Source organism: Peromyscus maniculatus, chromosome 15 (assembly GCF_049852395.1).
Source record: "Peromyscus maniculatus bairdii isolate BWxNUB_F1_BW_parent chromosome 15, HU_Pman_BW_mat_3.1, whole genome shotgun sequence".
Lineage (NCBI taxonomy): Eukaryota > Metazoa > Chordata > Mammalia > Rodentia > Cricetidae > Peromyscus > Peromyscus maniculatus.
In genome coordinates this window covers 26,254,451-26,275,068 of record NC_134866.1, presented here as the reverse complement: position 1 = coordinate 26,275,068, position 20,618 = coordinate 26,254,451, and the positions used below count along the sequence as shown (strand labels likewise).

The 20,618-nt window shown below is 43.0% G+C and overlaps 1 protein-coding gene across 8 annotated transcripts in view; it reads left to right on the top strand.

Moving 5' to 3' along the window:
• Drosha (drosha ribonuclease III) overlaps nucleotides 1-20,618 on the top strand; it is a 119,224-nt gene that overhangs the window by 71,034 nt on the left and 27,572 nt on the right. For all 8 annotated transcript variants that reach the window (XM_006976109.4, XM_006976108.4, XM_042261401.2 and 5 more), the window contains 7 exons: nucleotides 2,042-2,149; nucleotides 2,506-2,644; nucleotides 2,986-3,046; nucleotides 11,704-11,763; nucleotides 13,191-13,290; nucleotides 17,115-17,217; nucleotides 19,060-19,130. In XM_006976109.4, coding sequence (XP_006976171.1) covers nucleotides 2,042-2,149; nucleotides 2,506-2,644; nucleotides 2,986-3,046; nucleotides 11,704-11,763; nucleotides 13,191-13,290; nucleotides 17,115-17,217; nucleotides 19,060-19,130 — 642 coding nt within the window. The remainder of the gene's footprint in view (nucleotides 1-2,041; nucleotides 2,150-2,505; nucleotides 2,645-2,985; nucleotides 3,047-11,703; nucleotides 11,764-13,190; nucleotides 13,291-17,114; nucleotides 17,218-19,059; nucleotides 19,131-20,618) is intronic.

Genomic DNA, 20,618 nt, shown 5'->3' with positions numbered 1-20,618 from the left:
CTCTCTCTCTCTCTCTCTCTCTCTCTCTCTCTCTCTCTCTCTCTCTCTCTCTCTCTCCTCTCTTCTTCCTCTCTCTCTTTCTTCCTCCTCCTCTCTATCTCTTCTCCCCTCCCCTCCCCTCCCCTCCCCTCCCCTCCCCTTCTCTCTCTCTCTCTCTCTCTCTCTCTCTCTCTCTCTCTCTCTCTCTCACACACACACACACACACACACACACACACACACACACACACACACACACACACATTTACCATGGATTAAGAGGAAAGTGAAGATGCCTGGTGATTGTAATTTAACACCGAGCTGTCCACATAAGCTCTCTTGAGCTTCCTACAGTTTAAGTGGCTGGAAATGGTATAATATTGACTGCATGCTTTGTGTTCAAATTATCGTATTTTTGAATACTGGAATTATAAAACCAAAATTGACAAAGTGCCAGTAGTGTATATCGTAATGGTATGTCTCTTGTGTCCCTGTTGAAAACCTTGGTGTTCGTCTTTTTTATTGTCCACAGCACAGGGAGGCCGTGCACACACAGGTACTCAGTGGATGCTTTACTCAGTTGCACTGGCAAGCGAGACCGTCTGTAGCTTAGATCCTATTGGCAGAACTAGTGTTTCTTTTTAAGTGAATAACATAAGACTGATGTCTGTAGCTTCACGTAGACCCGTTTTTATGTGTATTTTTAATAATGCCAGCTTAAAATACTTCAGAGAGCAGAATGAAAAGCATATGTCAGTCATTCTGTGGGCTGTACCCCCCCTCCGGCTTCTGGTGAATAAAAATGATTCCTTCATTCTCCTGAGTTCTAGAGAAACATTATTCAAGAAAAGAAAAAGATACGCCTTTCATGAAATCATCTCCCAATAAGGAATCTTCAGCCAGATAAGAGTGATTGAAGCAAAGCTTTAAGTTCTGAGTCCTCAGGTGCCTTGACTGTGTAGCGCTTTTATGAAGGCTGTCTTGGGGTGTATGATCAGTGAATGTTAAATCTAGTGTGGCTGTGGTAGATCTTGTGCTGAGATATTCTTAAAAGATAATGGTGAGGTTTAGGGATTTGTGAACACATTAAAAATAGCATATAGATTTTGCATATGGAAATTTTTCTGGAGAAAATTTCTTTTTTTATTTGAGGCTCCAAAATGTCTTGACCTGAAAATGTACAAATGTGTATTCCCCTGAAATTAGAGACAAGGAGGCATAGAATGGCTTACTTGAGGCTGTTCTGCTGAATACTCATAGACCCGGAGCTATTTCTTATAAGATGCCCATAATCCTAGCACTTAGAAGCTTGAGGCAGGAGGATTGTGAATTCAAGGCCATCCTTCTACATAGCGACTTCCAGGTTAGCCTAAGCTCGATAGCAAAGCCTTGGATTTAAAAAATAAATAAATAAATGCAGGCTGGAGAGATGGCCCAGGGTGTCAAATAGTGTTACACAAGCAGAAGGTCCCGAGTTCAGTTGCCCGGCACCCATGTAAAAGCTGGGTGGGGTGGCACATTCCTGTAACTTCGGGATGGTGGGGACAGGCAGATCCCTGAGACCTGTTGGCTGGGTGGTCTAGCCAAAAAGTGAACTCTCTATTCAGTGAGAGACCTGTCTGAAAATGAGGAGAGCGATAGAGGAAGACACCTGAATTGATCTTGTGCCTTCACGTTGCATTCACGCATGCCCGCACACACTCGTGGAGAAAGGGAGAGAAAACAAGAGAGTTTTACACTTCCTTTTTTCCATTTAACTGTCCTTGAGGTTAGCTACATTTAATACCCTCATTTTACAGGTAGGGAGACAGGCAGACTAAAATAGCCCCAGGTCACACAGTGAGTGAGTGGTAGAACCAGATCCAGGCATTCCGGTTCCAGAGACTTAGAAACTATAATATACTTACTGCTCCCGGTAGACAGTTCTCCATGCTGCCACCTAGCCAGTAAACTGCTTCAGGACTTTATGAGAGAATTTGGAATGAGGAAATAGTTCTTACTTATTGTAGAATAAACAAAATGTTTTTATAGAGTTAAATATATTGAAATATTTTTTTCCCAGCATGCAATGATGCTGCCTGTTCTGACTCATCACATCCGATACCATCAATGCTTAATGCACTTGGACAAGTTGATAGGATACACTTTCCAAGACCGTTGTCTGCTACAGGTAAGAATTGCCGTTACAGATCTGCAGACTCCCGCAGTATAGTTGGAAGAGTTCGTCTTGCACCCTTTCTCTCTCTGTTTTTTGAGGCCTTCCTACAAAAGTAGACCAATTTACCGTCTGTCAGCAGTCAGTACCTCTTTCAGCCTTCCCTTGTTTATGGCTCTTCTTTCTAGATTCCAGGACTCTAATCCTCCCCTGAAAAGGGTGGGATTTGGGGGTTGTTTTCAAAAGAGCTTGCAGCACAGTTCTGAAATTTGATTCTGAAGGAGCTAGGGTCCCTTAAATGTGTTGTTGGAGCATTATAAAGGTGGTGCCTGTGTGCTGAGTGTTTCAAGCTTATTCCATTCAAACCATAGCTGGCCATGACTCATCCGAGTCACCATTTAAACTTCGGAATGAATCCTGATCACGCCAGGAATTCTTTGTCTAACTGTGGAATTCGACAGCCCAAATACGGAGACAGAAAAGTTCACCACATGCACATGCGGAAAAAAGGTTTGTTTGGATGAACCAAGACACTGCTCTCCCTTTGTTTAGTCTGTGCTTCTTCCTAAAACTCGAATCCAGTCCCCATCCGTGGTCCAGTTCCCTGGTGCCTCCTTAGTCCCTTCCCTCTCTAGAGCTTCTCACACATACTAACTAGCATTCACTCGGGTAGAACATTCTAATAAAGATGGATGACTATTTTAGAAAACATGTATTCTTCTATCAAATATTTTAAATACTTGCATGTAGATGTTAAACTTTTTATAGTCAAATTGGGGTGAGAAAAATTCTTTTCTATATGTCATAAAATGCTTCTTTTTTTATTTGTATCTTTGTGGTTTTTTCAATAGGAATTAACACCCTAATAAATATTATGTCACGCCTCGGCCAAGATGATCCAACTCCTTCAAGGTAAATTTTTAAAAAGCAGATTTATGAGAAATAATGAGCATATTCTGTAATTTACTCACTTCACGTGTACACTACATATGGTTTGGAGAGTCTATTCATAAAATTCTTCAACTGCGGCTGTCTAATTTCAAGACATTTACACCATATCAAAACAAATACCTGTGCCCATGAGTAGTTCTGGTATTCCTCAGCCTACCCAGCCCTAAACACCCGCCACCTGCTCTTACTACATGTAGTTAACGCCTTTCTGAACAGTTCGTGTGAGCAGCTTCATTGTCTATGGCTTTTACTTCATCTTCTGTGGCTTACTTCTCTTGACATGATTTGTCTATAGCAAACGTTCCTTATTTCATCTCATTGCTAAACAATACCCCATTGTGTGAATCTAACACATTTCGCTTATTCACTCAGTTGATGGGCTTATGGACATATGCTTTGACTTTTCTTGATATTTATCCAAGAATGGAATTTTGAGGTCATGTAGTAACTATTTTATCTTTCAAGGAACTGATTTTTTTCCAAGTGATTACACCATTTTATATTTATAACAGCAGTGCATAAGTGTTCTATACCTCTAAAGAAACATTTAATTTAAAAATATTGCTGTCTGTGTGGTATAGTGCACATACTCTTGTGTGCACAAAAGGCCAGCAGAGGACATGAGTATCTCCCCTATTGCTTTCTGCCGTGCTGCATTAAGACAGGATCTCTAGCTGAACCAGAAGCTTGCCATTGTCACTAAGCTGACCTACCAGCAAGCTCCAGAACCTTCTTGTCTCCGTCAGTACTGGAGTTAAGTATATGCAGCTGTGCCCAACTTTTTACATGGGTGCTGGGGATTTGAACTCAGGTCGTTGTGTTTTCACAGCAAGCTGTCTTTCCACTGAGCCATTGTCCCAGCCCTGTCCCTGTTTTTAAGTAGTTGTCTAGTTACTCATCTTTCTGATCCTAGCCATCCTGGTTGGTATGAAATATCTTATTTCCCTCACATGTCATGATGTTTAGTATCTATTCATGTACTTATTGGCCATTTGGAAAGATATCTGTTCATATCTCTCTCATATCTGTTGATCTCTCTCATATCTTGTTGAGTTATTTTTTATTAATAATTTAATACAAGTTTTCTACATTCTGGATGAGTCTCTTATCAGATCCATGATTTACAGTCTTTCCTCATTCTAAAGATTGCCTTTTATTCTGAGTCCTTGGAGACAAAGAAATCTTAATGAAGCCCAGTTTATCTTTTGTTGTGATTTGGGGATTATGCCTAGAAAGCCATTCCCAAGTGTAAAATAACAAAGATCTTTGTAGCTTTATCTCATTTGTGTAGGTTTTTAAGTCCACTCGGAGTTGACTGGGATGTGGTGTGATGTAGAGGCCACTCCACTGTATTTTTCTGTAGTATCTAGTTGTTCAACACCATTTGTTGAAGACTCTCCTTATGCCCTGATGAAATGTGAGGGCTTGTACTGGGACTCAGCGCCATGCTGTCTTTGGAGGAAGTTTGGAGATATTGATGTATAGTTTTTTCTTTCCTATGATTTTTTTATTTGGTTTATTATGGTATATTGACCACAGTTTGATTTTCCTTATTTCTTGATTTCACAAAAGGTATCTTTATTAACATCTGCATTTTCATTTGGCATTGAGTCCTTAAAGAATTTGGGAAGGAAGTGGGCTGGGTCTATATTATGACCCACATGATGTTACACCTTAAATGTGAAATGTCCCCCATAGGTTCGTGTGTTTGAACACTTGGTCCCCAGCTGGTGGCACTGTTTGGAAAATTGTGGAAGCTTTAAGAACTGGGACTTAACTGGAGCTAAGGGGCACTCTGAGTAGACTTCAGTCCTTCCTGGTGGCAGACACAATGTGGCAGACTACACTCCTGATGGTGTATCTTCTACACTATGATGCCCTGTGTCTGTTCACAATAAACCCTCCTTCCCTCAGATTGCCTCTCACAGATGTGTGCTGCGCACCCCTCAAAAAAAGGAAGAGACTCCCGTCCGGTTGGCTGATATGCTGAGCGTCAGCAGGAGGATTATTTGTGTGTGAGGTAGAGCAGCCTATATTCTGAAAGCCAGTTGTGGAGATTGTTGAGGGAAGCTTCCTTTCCAAGTGGGAAGTGGAAATGTGTAATGGTGTTGGCTGTCACTCCCTCCGTCTAGGTTCAAGGGGAGGAGGGAGACGAGGCTAAGGCAGTAGCTTCTGAGCTGCCTTCCTGCACAGCTCCCTTTCTGTCCTTCCTGCAGCTTGTGGGTCTTCTCTGAAATGCTTGGGACCAGGAGGATTTAAGACTGTTGCAGAGTTTGAATTGTCTAACATTTTAGACTATCGCATTGACTTGATCACTTTGAGTAGCTCTAATCCCAACGTCTAAATGTTCCGGAATCCAAAGATTTTTAAGAACATTGATAGGATGGCTTGAAAAGCTTGTGTTTCAGTTTCATCCCTTTTGCTGTGATGATGATGATGATAATAATCTGACCAAAAGCAATTGGGGAGCAAAGGATTTGTTTCTAATAATAATAATAGCCTGACCAAAAGCAATTGGGGAGCAAAGGATTTGTTTCAGCTAACAAGTTACAGTCCATCATTGAAGGAAGTTGGGGTGGGAATCTGGCAAGAACTTGAAGTAAAAACCATGGCAGAACAAAGCTTTGTTCCATTTTACCTTATATCATGGAATCCACCTGACCAGTTCTTTCATACTTTTATCACATTTTTGTTTGTGGGGGCAGGGCACACATACTGTGGTGTGTCTGGAGGTGAGAGAACTAACAGGGAGCGGCTGCTTTTCCTTCCACCACGTGGCTCCAGGGATTCAGCTCGGATCCTGAAGCTCGGCAGCCAGTGCCTCTACTTGCTGAGCCTCTCCTCCTCCTTTTCTTGCTCCTCCCTTCTCTACTTCTATTTATTCTCTCTGCCTGACAGCCCCGCCTAGCCTTTCTCCTGCCTTGCTATTGACCGTTCAGCTCTTTACCAGACCAATCAGGTGTTTTAGACAGGCACAGTAACACAGCTTCACAGAGTTAAACAAATGCAACATAAAAGAACGCAACACATCTTTGCATCATTAAACAAATGTCCCACAGCATAAACGAATGTAACACATCTTAAGCTAATATTCCACAACAAGGACCCCTACATAATTCTCTAACAAAGCACATCACTCCCACCACAGTTGTAAAAGATGTAAACTACATCTTTTGATGGCACTCATTGGTCAGATCTCAAGAGGACTTTCTCCTCCTCCTCCTCCTCCTGTTCCTCCTCCTCCTCTATTAAAAGAGATGGATTTTGTGAGGATGTAGCTGTCTGGTAGTGCATGCCTAGCATTCCTAACACTGGATTCCATTTCCAGAGAGAGTCTTGGAGTGGGAGTTTGAGTGTGTGAGGATGGGAACAGGAGTGGAGGGAGGGAAGGGTTAACCAGGGGTGGGGGTGGGAGTGGGGATGGGGGTGGGGAGAATTTGATCCTCGGCAAAAAGAATGACACCTCAGAATCATGTCCTTTCTGAATTTACTATTTTGAAGCTTCAGAGCGACAGCAGCTGAGATCTAAAACCGAGGTAGCAAACGTCGTTAGGTGGCTGATGGCAGCAGCAACCTGGAGGAAGCTGGCAGAATGCTAACATACTCCTTTACTTTTGCCGGGAATATGTGGTTTTTGTAGATGTAGAGTTGACCTCACATGTCACGTGTCTGATCTGCAAGGGCCTGCTGGCCTCAGCCGCAGGGTCTGCTGCATGACGGCCGCGTGTGTCCCGACTTAAGAGCTTCGCCCACATGGAAATCCACGGACATTTATCCGGAGTCTTTTAGTTTGAGGCAGTTTGCAGGTGGTTTAGGGGATCCGAGATCAAGTACCACAAAATCCCCACTCTTCGGGAGGCACGGTTGCCTGGGGTAGGATGAGACTGCTGGAAACCTGAATTATGTAGGAGCGACTCTGTTAAGTGCTTCCGTGCAGATCAAAAGGGAAACAGAGCAACTGCCAAGGGGCTTGGGAATGATGAGGCCGTTGTTTTGGGATCGTAGGTCGGTTTTGTACTGTGCACTTGAATAATTGAGTTGGCTTTCAACTGCTCGCCCTCTCCCGTGTTTGTTTCTCAGCTGCTGTTGTAAATGGGATGCAGTCACCTCTGCTTCTCGGGAGCCTTTGCTTATCTTTGAAGCACGCTTCCCGGGAGTCTGCACATCGGTGGCTGGGTCTCAAACAAGGGGCTCTGTAGAGATGTCTCTAATACTGACCAAGGGGGGAAGAAGGGAGGCACCCAAGCCGGAACTTCGGTCCACCAGGGTCTTGACAAAGCTTTCCTTGGAGTGCCCTGAACCCTCTGCACCCCCCTGCAGTACCCTTACGAGTGGCCAGCCACTTTCTGCCTGGTTTCCTGGAGCTGCTGTTGCATTAGCATCTTACTACCGCCGACGCCTCGGGTTGAGATCTTAGCTGTTGTCTGCTGCAAAGCTTCCACCGGCCGCCTGGCAGTCCCAGCCCACGTGACCTGGCCCTGGACTGTGTTGACAGGCATGACTTCTTCATGTGGAGAGCCACAGGCTTTCTGAGTTGGGAGGCATTCCTGCTTCCTTCCTCACACGCCAGTTGTCATTTTACACTTGCTTCTGGAATGCCTAGCTGGCCTTGTGAAATCCTGCTGGTGTATTTTCCACAACGCGTGTCCTTTTCTTTTGCGTATTAGGATCATGCGGCAGTGCTAATTTTCTTTATTAGACAGTGAGGGGTTTGAAAGTCTGTGATCCTGGTCTTTTCTCTCCTTTTCATTTTGTAACCAGTTCCTTTCACAGAGAAGACACTTCAGTGAATAAGCATTCACACAAAGAATTACTGTTGACAGTAATTACTGTTGATGTGTGTGGTATATGTGGATCGGTGTGTTTACATGTGTGTGCAGATGAGCATTCCCGTGTGTGTGTGTGTGTGTGTGTGTGTGTGTGTGTGTGTGTGTGTGTGTGTAGGCCAAAGGTCAGTGTCTTCTTCATTACTCTCCGTCCAACATTGTTCACATGATGCATGCAAGTCCAGTGGGCCTGAGATCTGATGAGGCTGTGGCCTCTCTTCTCCTTCCCTCAAGTCCAGCTACATACAGTGAGAGACGTCCCTGCGTCGGGTAGGAGTTCCCCTGACCTTCAAGAACCCTATAGATCGGCCCTACCAGTCACTGCTTGAGACATGAAATATACAAGTGAGAAAAGTTGTGTATTTACCCTGGGATTTGGTCCATGCCAAGATGGCTTTGCATGGAATAAATGGCACCTTAGACTGTTCACTGGTATAGAGAGATTGATTATGTCTTTTATAAGGTGCATTGAAGTCCTTAGATGAAATTTGAGGTGTAAATGTGACAGTTAATTTCATAATAGCTCTGTAATTCAGTTCTCAAAATCAGACGGCATTTACTGCTCAGCAGACATCCCACCCTGGGTCTTGCTTTATTGGTAGAGATGATTACGTTGTGAACAGTGGGAGGGACAGAATATTTGCCGTTGCTATCAGCTCTGGTGGCTTACTCTGTTTTTAGTTACTGTTCTACCATGGTGTCAAAACACCATGACCAAGGCAGCTTAGGAAAGAAAGCATTTGACTTGAGGCTCATGGTTCTAGAAGGTGAATCTGGGGCCGTTCTGGTGGGAGCGTGGCAGCCAGGGTGGTGCTAGAGTAGTAGCTGAGAGCTTGCATCATTTCCGCAGGTAGGAAGCGGAGCGGCCTCACTGAAGATGGTGTGGGCTACCCTCAGTGACACATGTCCTCCGACAAGGCCACACTTCCTCATACTGTCCAGATAGTTCCCCCAGCTGGGGACCAGCTGTTCAGATCTATGAGTCTGTGGGGCCGTTCTCACTCAAACTACCACACTCTGTGTGTCCACTTTCTAGAGAAACTGTTGGGTTAGGAACTGACCAGCATAATAGTCACCAGAATGGAATGCTGGAACCATTTTTGGTTTATGGTTTATTGTCAAAGTTGAGTCATAATGTGGAAATTGAAAACCAAAGCCAGATATGGACAATTTTTTTTTTTTTAATGAATGGTAAACTCAGTATTGAACAACCCTTTTTAGAATTGTTGATCTTGGATTTTAACCAGTCCAATTTCTGGTAATTAAAATACTAGACATAGTCATTGTCTCTATTAAAGTTCATAAAAGAAATTAAGGTAAAATTTATGCCAGTAAGATGTCATTTAAAGTCACATATGACTTAGCAGTTCCCGTTCTTTGACTAGGTGTCTTATTATTCTCTAATAAAGCTCCAGTTCAGATATAGTTTGTCCTTTTACCCCTTCCCCCAAACTCCTAACAGGGCTCCGTGTTTTCACAGTAAATAGTTTTCACTGTGTAATACTTGGAATTGTTAGGGGGAAAAGAATCTCTGTCAAAGAAAATGGAATTTTATTTTCATGGCTCATAAAACAGACTAGTGTAATTTCTTTTTCTTTTAAAAACCTTTCCATTCCTTTTTTAATTTGAGTGTGTGTGGGAAGAGAGAGACATATGCAGGGGCAGATAGAAACAGACAAGGTGTTGTTTTCCGGCTCAGGATGGCCTTGAACTTCATGGCATTCTGCCTCTCTCTGCTTCCTGAGTGCTGGGATTACAGGGGTGAGGCTTTATACCTGGCAATCCAGTTTCTTAGAACAACAGCTGACTATTTTAAAACACACACACACACACACACACACACACACACACACACACACACACACACACACACACACAAGGATTTCAGGGTTGTTTCATCCTACCTTTAATGTCTTTATTCCTTGATGTTTTCTCTTAAGAGAAATGGCAGGCACTTTTGGAAGTCAGTAGTTTTTGTTTGTTGTTTGTGTTTTTTCAGACAGAGTCTTGTTACATAGCCCATGCTGCCCTAAACTAAGTGTCCAGATTGGCCTGGAACTCAGAGCCCTTCTGTCTCAGCCTCCTGAGTGCTGGTATTACAGACTTGCACCACCATGCTTGGCTCAATTAAAAACATACACCCTTCCTAGTCACTCTTGGCTAATAGAGTAGTAAAAAACAACAGCAACCCAACCCAAAGTGGTCTGTAAGATCTATAAAACTGTAAGAATCAGAAAGGGCCGACTGCTTTTTATGTGTATGTACGTGCAATATAAGTATATGTGTATACTTGAAGCAATCAGCGATTCAAGAGGTCCTCAGCCTCGGCTCATTCTTTATCCCCCACTATTGGCTGCTGACTCCTGAAGGAGTTTTCTTTTGGAGGGATGCTACTGAGGATTGAACCAAGAGCCTCGCATGCAAGGCAGGTGCTCTACCACCAAGCTACGACCACAACTGAATAGCCTTTTCCCGCAAATATGAGCCATCAATTGAGATCAGGTTTCAGGGTGACTTCTTTATAGATGTTGCCTCATCATATCAATAAAGTATGACCTATCTACAGGGGAGGGGAGTATTTACATTGATGAGGGACTTCTCAGGCAGGATTTCCTCGAGCTTTTCCTGAACCTTGAGGGAGAAAGTGGCTTTTCAGTGTATCTGAGTGTAGAGGGGCAGAGAGTAGAAAGTTCCTGGGAGGGAGAAAGCCTGGCTGAACGAGGGGCAGTAACTGGTTTGGAACAGGCGGCCAGCACACGGGGGAGAGAGGGTAGCAGCAGTTAATGAGGTGGTGGATAGGTTAGGCCTGTCTTCAAGGGCTAGATACTAAGTTGAGTTTGGAGGTGAGGTGGTGAGATGCTGTCTCGGGGACTCTTCTGGAACACGTTCCTCTTTCTTTGGCTCACCTGGTAGCAGAATGGAGACAGTCACCATAGTCAGTGTGAGAGCGCCCGGCTTTTTGGGAAGCTTTGAAGTCTTGTGTCCAGGGGAAGCTTGGGGCCTGAAAGTTGGAGCCATGTAGTGTAATGGGTTTTGAAACCCATTCTCCACTTCTCTCTTGGTGACGGTTCTGTTGCTGTCAAGAGACACCACGACTGAGACAACTCTCAGAAAAGAAAGCATTTAATTGGGGGCTTCCTTACAGTTTCAGAGGTCTAGTTCATTATCATCATGGTGGGGAGCACAGGGGCATGCGGGCAGGTGCTGGAACAATAGCTGAGAACTACATCCTGGTCTGTCGGCAGAGAGACTGTGCCTGGCATTGGCTTTTGAATCCTCCGAGCCCACCCCCAGACACACACTTCCTTCCACAAGACAGCGCCTCCTAATCCTTCTAATCCTTTCAGCATCAACTATCCGAGCCTACGTGGGCCATTCTCATTCAGACCACCCTACCTCCCTACTAGGTGGGGCCTGGATGCCTTCAGGATAAGATAGGATAGCCATTGCTCTGGAGTATGAGAGATATAAGAGGTTGGATTACTCAGTGAACTAACTCTACTGTTTCCTTTTTGAAGAGACAGGGAAAGTAAATGTGCTCTTTTTTCTTTTTTAAATAAAAGCTTTTTAAAATTACATGTATCGTGTGGTGCACACCCATGTGCCCCTGTCATGGCACATGTATGGAGATCAGTGGACAGTTTGTGGCAGTCATTCTGTCCATCTGTCATGCCCCAGGATTCACACTTGGGTGATCAGGCGTCCTGACAACGTCTTTCTTTACCTGTTGCGCCATTTCGCTGGCTGCCCCTAAATGTGCTATTTAAATGCTCTTTTGCATTTTCATTGTAGGATTAATCACAATGAAAGGCTGGAGTTCCTGGGAGATGCGGTTGTTGAGTTTCTGACCAGGTAAGGAGGTCTCCCCCATGCAGCCCCCCAGTAATTATATTTGATAGGTTGCATGCTTATTATGTTACCTCCTTTGTAATTAGCCAAACAAGGCATTGGACAACTGTGTCTTTTCTCTTCTGAAAGGCTTCAAAGCCACATGTCTGTGGCTCTTGCTCTGACGACTGCTCTTGCTGCTGCTGTAATGAGTGAGATTACAAGATGAAAGGCCGGTGTCTCTGGCCTGTCAAGCATGTGTTAAAGTTGCTTACAGCCACAGGATTTCAGCTGGTCCTAGACTAGTGCTCCCGAGCTTATATTCCATTTGAAAGGGAAGGGATGATATTTTAAAATGTCATTTCATCTTCCAGGATTTGCCTTTGATCCTGTTCTGTCTTTCTAATCTTGAGGGAAGTAAAGCTTACAAGTAATTTTAATGACTAGGTGTGTGTGAGTGCGAGTGTGTGTGTCTGTGTGGCTGTGTGTCCTGTCCAAAAGTATTCCAACGTTCTTCTAAGATCTTTGATTGGAGGTAGGGATTGGAAGTGCATTTGTCTTTCCATGCTCACAGTCTGTCCCTTAGGGAGATGACACAAGCCTCCCTTGGAACCGTCTTGAACTATTTTATTCTCTTTAGGTCAGTGTTTTCCAAAGAAAGACACAAAGACAAGGGGCCATTTCCTAACACTCCGAGACTAATGAGCTTAACTGTCCCGGTGGACAGCAGCTCTGATGAAGTGGGGTGCCACAGAACAGCAGAGCACTGTGATCCGGATGGATTCCATGTGACCCTCTGCCTTGTCACACTGCCCACGAGTTTCCTTCACTCATCATTGCATAGGACCCGTCACTGTCACTGCTCTGGGATTTGGGGCACTATATCACAACACTGCTACTCAGGGCTTCCCAGAGTTGTCTTCAGGGGCCACCCATAATCCTACCCAGTGTAAAGCGTTGGTTAACATCCTAAGTTTGGACTTTCAGATGTGTGCTTCTGTTAGTCACAAACAGTGTGACAGATTGTATCGTTATCAAATTTCAGAGAAATCTTTTTTTGTTTTGTTTTGTTTTGTTTTGTTTTGTTTTTGCTTTTTGAGCCATGGTCTTACTGGCTATCTCTGACTGGCCTAGAATTCGCCATATATACCAGGCTGGCTTTGAACTTGTGGTGATTCTCTTGTCTGCGTCTCTGGCATGCTAGTAGTACAGATGTGTGTCATATGTCTGCCTCCAGAGAAGTCTTCTAACAGAAGTATATATGGACCTGTGAGTGTGTTGCTCTTTGGACTTGAGTGCGTTCGTACATCATTTCCCCTTTCGGCTGTTCAGTGCAGCTGGTGTCTGCTGCAGACGGTGTCACCTCTGTCTCTGTGTTGCAGGGCCGCAGACAGTGTTGTGATGCATGTTTATATGCTCTGTTGTGTTCTCTCCTCCCCGCCCCCCCACAGTGTCCACCTGTACTACTTGTTTCCTAGTCTGGAAGAAGGAGGCTTGGCGACCTACCGGACTGCCATCGTGCAGAACCAGCATCTGGCCATGCTTGCAAAGGTAGGGGGAACCCCCGAAGCTTTTGTGTGGAGTCGGACATCCTCTTCCCGAGTCCACACAGTTCTGCAGCTGAACGAGTCATTCTTGAGAGTATGCTGGGGGAATTGTGTTTTTTGGACCATACTATGGTGGGGGTTGGTTTGTTTTGGTCTGTTACCTTGGTGGTTTTCACCAGCAGCTAATGAACTCCACAGTGAGGTAACTTGGAAACAGAGGAGGAAGAAATTGACAGATGTAGGAGAACAGGCTAAACATTTGGGGGAAAGTAACATGAGAGCTTTGCAAAAGAGATGAACTAGTGTATGTATTTGTGTACCGTTCCTGTATTATGTTTGTTATTAATTTGTGTTAGCAGGCGGAATTATAGCTCTGAACAGAATACTTCAGGCAGTTCACATCTCACGGGATACTTGTTAGGCCTTTGGGAATCTCCAAATCCTAAATCCCAGTAGTAATAGTTAGGATTTAGGCTGTGTGCTGGCCTCACTGACCTAGCTCAGTGGCTACCAGGACCTCTACTTAATTCAGACTCGTGCTAGGACTTTATTGCCCTGTCTGGCCTGGTGTTTCTCTTTCTATGTGATGTTTCACAGAGGCACATACAGATAGGAACATGGACACTTGGCCTAGCCCCTCGGGGTTCTGTCCATCCCTTTTCTTACATACTGGGTGGCAATAGATGAATAGTTCTCTCTGCCAAACCTCAAACCTCTCTCATTTCTAAGGTGGGAACCACATTAGCTCCCACCACACATGCTGGTTATGAGAATTAAATGAGGTTATGAGTTTTCATGAGTCTATTTAAAGTGGGTTTCATGATCCTTGTTCATAGAAATCACACAGACGTGTCAATAAATTTGTGGCAGCTAGTTCCTTTTAGTGTTGTTCATCATCGTTCTTATGATAAATTCTCACATTTTATAGCCTTTGTGTTTATGAAACACCAGAAAGAATGGAGGTTCTTAAGTCCCTAGACGGCAGCATCTATGGGAAAAGCTTTCCTTTGCTTTGCCTTAAGTAGTTTCTTCCCCTACCCTTTCATTTTGATATAAAAGTTGGAAAAGACTAGTTTTGTGACTGGCTTGTTGATTTGATCTTGTCGGGATGCTAATATTAAAAAAGTAGCAAACTTTATTCTCTGGTTTTTGTGTTGGCAAGAAAGCATTATTTTACTTTGTGTAGTTCCATCATCGTAGTTTACGGTGGGAGGCTGCAAGCCGCCGTTGGTGGCATTTGAGAATGCAAATGAGAAGAATGCCTAATGAAAAGCTATAAGCAACCAGGTAAACAACCACGATTTCAGCGTCTTCCAGTGAGTGATATCCAAGTGCCGTATAAAACTGCTTCGGTGGTTAGTTGGTTTGTTAGCTGCTTCCTGGCAGTTTATATTCATGTAACTGGAAGTATGTCATCCATCTTTGTTTTCTTTTCAGTTTGGGACATAGTGACATTGCCCAACTGTCCTTCAGAAACTTACAGGGATGACAGTGGGGAGGATATTTACCGGGTGTAGGAAATTGCCATAGCCCGAAAGCCAGTCATTATTAACACATTGGATCCTATACAGGGATCCTATCCGTCCATGAGAGATGACCGGCTGGCCAGTGTCTCCCACTGGGGATTTCTATATGGTCTTTTATTTCACCCAACCCACCCTAGCACAGTTCTCTCACTAGGATTCCAGGTACTGGAAATATGGTGTCTATAGCCAAGCCTGGCTCCTTTGCTTTGATATCTGAAGTTACTTATTTCTTATGCTAATATATAATTAAATATAAATCTTTGTAGAAGCAGACATGTTAAATGAATATTTTCTTACAAAGTTCCTCAGACTGAAATTAGATGACTGGTCCCCCATCACCTAGCTTCCCTGTAGCATTTGTCTCCAGCAGAAGGCCACGTGGCCCCACCTTTTCCTAAAGCAGTGGCCCTGAAACTCTCGGGCAATAAGGAGCCAGAGAACTACCGACAGGGCTGTGAATCGGGCGCTTGGATTCCAGCACTCACTCTCCTTTAAGAGTTCTGCCAACACCCACATAGACAAATAAGGGTAAGAGGGTGGGGAGTCTGAGGAGTTGAAATTCTCAGCACTCCAGAATAATTGTTCATAACATAAATATGCAGTTTGCAGTCTGCTCTCAAGCAGGACTCCAGACATAGCAAGCAATTGTATTTTCCCAGTGAGGCTGTGAAACAGATGAAGTTTACATTTTCTAGTATAAACTCTGGCACTTTGGGATCAAGGCTTTTTTTGTGTGTGTTGTTTTTTAAAGGAACTTTCTGCTGTTATATTTGTGGTAGTTGAAACTCATTTGACTATATTTTATACTAGATTCTTAGCAGTGTTTCCAATATAAATGTATATGGATGCTTGACATAGAGAGTGAGACATATAATCTGAATGTCTTTAATCCAAAAACTGGTGAGATTCCAACTGTGTTAGGTTGTTCAGTAGCTTGTATCTTATTCCATATTATGTTTCATACTTTTGTTTAGTAAGTATTTTTAAATTTAATTTTATGGAAATGGAAACAGATTTATTACATGTTTATGTAATATTTCTGTCTTAGGGATTCTCTTGCTGTGATGAGACACCATGACCATAGTAATTCTTATAAAGGAAAACATTTAATTGGGGTTGGCTTACAGTTTCGGAGGTTTAGCCCATCTTTGTCATGGTGGGAAGCATGGTGGCTTACAGACAGACGTGGTGCTGGAGAAGGAGCTGAGAGTTCTACATCTGGTTCTGCAGGAAGAAGAAGCCACACTAGGCATGGCTTGAGCATCTGAGACCTCAAAGCCCACCACCCCCAGTGACAAGCTTCCTCTAACAAGGCCACACCTACTTCAACAAGGCCACATCTCCTAATAGTGCCACTCCCTATGGACCTATGGGGGCCATTTTTATTCAGATCACCACAATTTGCATCTTTTTCTTTTTATGAAAAATAGTACTTCAGTCTCAGGAATTTTTAAGGAAGTTTTCATTCATTTGGGTCTAGCTTAAAAAGGTCTTACATTGTGTATTAGGATATGGAATGAGTAGATGTGGAAAACCATGTAAAGGAGCTAGACTTGGTGGTAGAAGCCAGAGTCTGAATTGGAAGGTGAAAAGAACTAAGCCAGCCTAGCCAAACAGTGAGACTCAGTCTCTAAAAACGTTAAACACCCCTCTAAGAAGAGAAATCACATAAGGCCATAAAATGTCACCAAATGTAAAGGAAGTAGACACTAGTGGATTAATAAGTGTTATTCCTAGTACTGGGCCACACATTTTCTAAGGCCACATCCAAAAAATAAAATACTATTAAGTACAAATGATATTCTCAAAACCCCTAAGATTAATCTGGTGGTTACATGGCAAGTCTCAGCCCAAGAGAGATGGGCGTTGGAGCCTCTGGAAGGAGACATACATGCAAAACACAGAGCTCTTTGAAGCCTCACCCAGTTAAATATTTAGATCTGAAAGTATTTTTGAAATCCTCACCTGTTCTGTGTGGTACAGACATATCTTTGTCATGTATTTCTGGAATCTAGAGAGGCAAGACTCTTGGTTAGACCTTTGGTTAGGTTTGCATCTTCTATGTGAACCCAGACGTCCATGTTCTTGTAGCAGAATCTTTTTTAGTGTAGTCTCATACTTGGTTTGCATTTGGATTTGAAATGTCAGATCTCAGTGGTTTCTGACCCCAACTCTGACTGTTGGAATCCTTCAGCTGGTCGGGACTGAACTGCGAACAGCGCATTTACCGTTGCTCCTTTCCCCATGAGACGCAGTTATTTTGGCAAAACTGTCTGACTTTTTATCATTTTGGATTTTGCAGAAACTTGAACTGGATCGATTTATGCTGTATGCCCATGGGCCTGACCTGTGTAGAGAATCGGACCTCCGGCATGCAATGGCCAATTGTTTTGAAGCATTGATAGGTAATTTCTGTTGAAAATCTGCATGTGTTTAGCTTGTTGGAGAGTGCATGAACTTCAGTGGAGAAGCTTACAGTAGAGTGACTTGTTCCTAACGCACGTGAACACCCACCACACTGTGCTGTAGCTATTTTAGTGTCTCCACGAATCAATCATGCTTTCTAGTTACTGCATGCTTCGTCTCTGATGTCATGCTTAGTGTTTCCGGAATTGAAGTGAATTAATATGGACAGGGCTTGCTTTCTAGCTTTGACATATGTACACACGCAAGGAGACAGGAACTAAATTGCTAGTAACATCCCAGTGTGGTTTTTGAACATATTTTAAATTATTTACAAAATTTTCTGATTTCAGTATCTTGAAAACAAACCCTTTTTAATTCTTAGGTCTTGAATCTGTGTAACTATTGTTTGTTTTTGCAAAGCAAGACTGATACAGGCACTTCTTACCCAGGCTTTAGAACTGCAGCATATGGTTATCTGTTGGTACAAGAAAATTAATGGAGAATTAATTAGCTGGTAATTGAAATATCTTTACAATAAAATATTATAGTTGATGGACAGTTTCTTAATTTTCAAGTAAACAATTAAGTACATTTTATTTCTCAAAATCCTTTGTGTTTCTTTTTGCCTTCTTCCTTTGAGAATGAACACAGAAGTTTCTATTACAGTTGCTATTGGTGATAGTGGAAAGAGAATGTTGGTAGTTATCCACTCTTTCCCAGCAGTGTCTGTTTTTCATAAGTAGGTCCATTTCCAGGAAGTTTACCACGTGGAATTATTGGGCCTTTTGCACATACTATCTACAGTGTGGCGGTTTGGCATCGGGGTTGAGCAGACATGATTCGGTTCCTTATTCCATCAGTTGTCCGATATGTGTCTTTGGCAGACAATCCAATCTCTGATCTTCATTTTCCCTGTCAGAGATGGAGACAGTGTCACTTCCTCAAGGAGTTCTTGAAGGACTCATTCCAGGCCTGCCAGCCCCCGGTCCAGAGTTGAGTTCCACATAGCTGAGCTTTCCCAGCAGTCAGCGAAGAGCCTGGACCCCACGAACCTTCTGACTCTTTCCTGAACGAGGAACGTGGAGTAGTTAGCCCGGTGCCTGCTAGGCCCTAGACCACAGCTGCCGTGCTGTCCACTTTGCTACAGCTGTTGGTCCAGTTGGTAATACTGATCAAGAACGCCTTAGCACTTTAACACTGTACGTGGAAATGTGGCCACTCTGAAGACAGATAGAAAATTTTGGTTGTAAGAAAATACGACTTTTCTATTCCAGGTATATTTTACTACCAAGGTAAAATGTTAGTATAGCACTAACAACTTATGACTAATGCTAAGTGCATTTACAGTGCTTAATTATTTCAAATTAAAAGTGTAGCGTATCCTGGTTTTTATTTTCAGAAGCCTTCATTGTTCTAGACTCTGGCTTTATGTATTTTTTTTTCCCTTAGAGTCGTGCATATGTTTGTTTTAAAACATGCACTATGTAAACAGAAACTGAATTGAAGTGTTTTATATATATATCCCATACACACACACACACACACACACACACACACACACACACACACACACACTTTCTGTATAGTTAAGTATTGTCTCCTTATTAGGGTATATGCCACATCTTCATGAGAATTCATATTTTGCCTCTCTTGCTTACAAATTTTAGTGAGTTAACTATATTTCAGTCTGAATTCCGCACAGAAGTGTTCCCTTTCAAACGATCTCTCCTTATTCCTGGGCTGGTTTTGGCTTACCTGTTGACTTTTTTTTTTTAAGAGCTGTGTAATTTTCTCTGATATTAATGCGGCCTTCCTTTTGGCATCTGCTTCCTTCCATCTAGGAGCTGTTTACTTGGAGGGCAGCCTGGAGGAAGCCAGACAGTTGTTTGGACGCTTACTCTTCAATGACCCGGTACTTATGCTCAGTCATCTTCTTCTCTCAGCTGTCTATTGGAGCAGAAACTTGGTTCTTGAAAAAGACGGTAGGAGAAACTAGAGGCCAGCCCTCGTAGGCCGCAGATGGCGAGAACGTTAGTATCAGCCTGTTCAGCGCTTGCAGATGTGAGAGCTCGGTGGTGTTTTCCCCAGGGATTTCTCTTTCACCTGATCTCTCTTCTTTGTGGTCGCTTCTAGATTACATATGCATTACACATACAGTAGGGGTGGTCGTGTTGTGTCATTTCTCTAAGTTAATTATGACTTTACACTTTTTAACAAACGAGTACCGGCCTCATGCAGGCTTAGTTAAAGATATTAGTCTATTCATGGTTTGTTTTTGCTTTGTTGGATTTTTTTTTCTCTTAAATTATGTAGACTAGGAAAATGAATATTTATTTTAGACAGGAGTTTCTGATGGGTCTATGAACAAATAAATCATCAAGGAGAACTTTTTAAAGCAAATTGTAGTGTTTGTTTTTTTAATTCTAAAATAGTTTCTGTTACTAATTTTCTAAGCTGTTCATATTGCCAGGGATGCCCTTCTACTCTTGCATGGGCTAGAGCGTCCTAAATGCTTTCTGTGCCAAAACAAGTCAGTTTAACGTTAGGAGAGAAATGTCATCATAATTGAAATAGCTCTTGTGGAGGATGGAGAACATAGGATGCCAGTGTTGTAAGTCCTCATGAGACCTCTTCTTACATGCCTGTCAGGTGTCATGACTGCATTACTTGGTGTAGTTAAAAGTCAGCACTTTTAAAAATGTGACCTCACTGTTGTGTCCAAGAATTAAGTCTATTTTCCTAGATATGTGATGACTTCTCTATTTGTGTATTTGCTTGTATTAGAAGAATTATCTGCAGATGGTCCATAGTCCCCCATTTTGTCCTACATGCACAAACAACTGTGTGTCTTGATTTGTGTCTGTAGCAGATGGCATGTATTTTAGGGCTTTTTCCTCAAATTTTAAAATATCATAGTTCTGGCCTTTATCTTTGGTTGGCAGTTTCGGCAGCCTTTCCCCCGCCTTCCTCCTCCAGTGTTTTCCTTACCTCTGCTTATCCCTGCTCCGCTGTCCTGGCTTAACCTGCTCCTGCCCCTGCGCTCCTTCCCGGCATGCTTGCGCCTTGTGTTCTTAATTGGATCCGCTTGTGTTTAGACGTTTTCCCCCTTTAAACTACTCTGTCCCGTTTGTCTACTTAGTAAGCTTATCTGGTATTTCCAGCGCCTAGTGCAATGCTGACCTGCCCAGCATTTAATATTTGCTAAAAGGGTGAAATGAAGAAGTGTGTAAATGGAAAAGCAGAGCCCAAACATTATCTTACAAATGGAATGGCTGGGGTTCAGAATTCATTTTGGTGTCTCTTGTAAAACTGAGCAAGGCTCAGTAATACACAACTTTATGCTTCAGAATTTTCACGTGAAGAAGCTTGGGCCTTTTATCTTGAGTGGCATTTCCACATT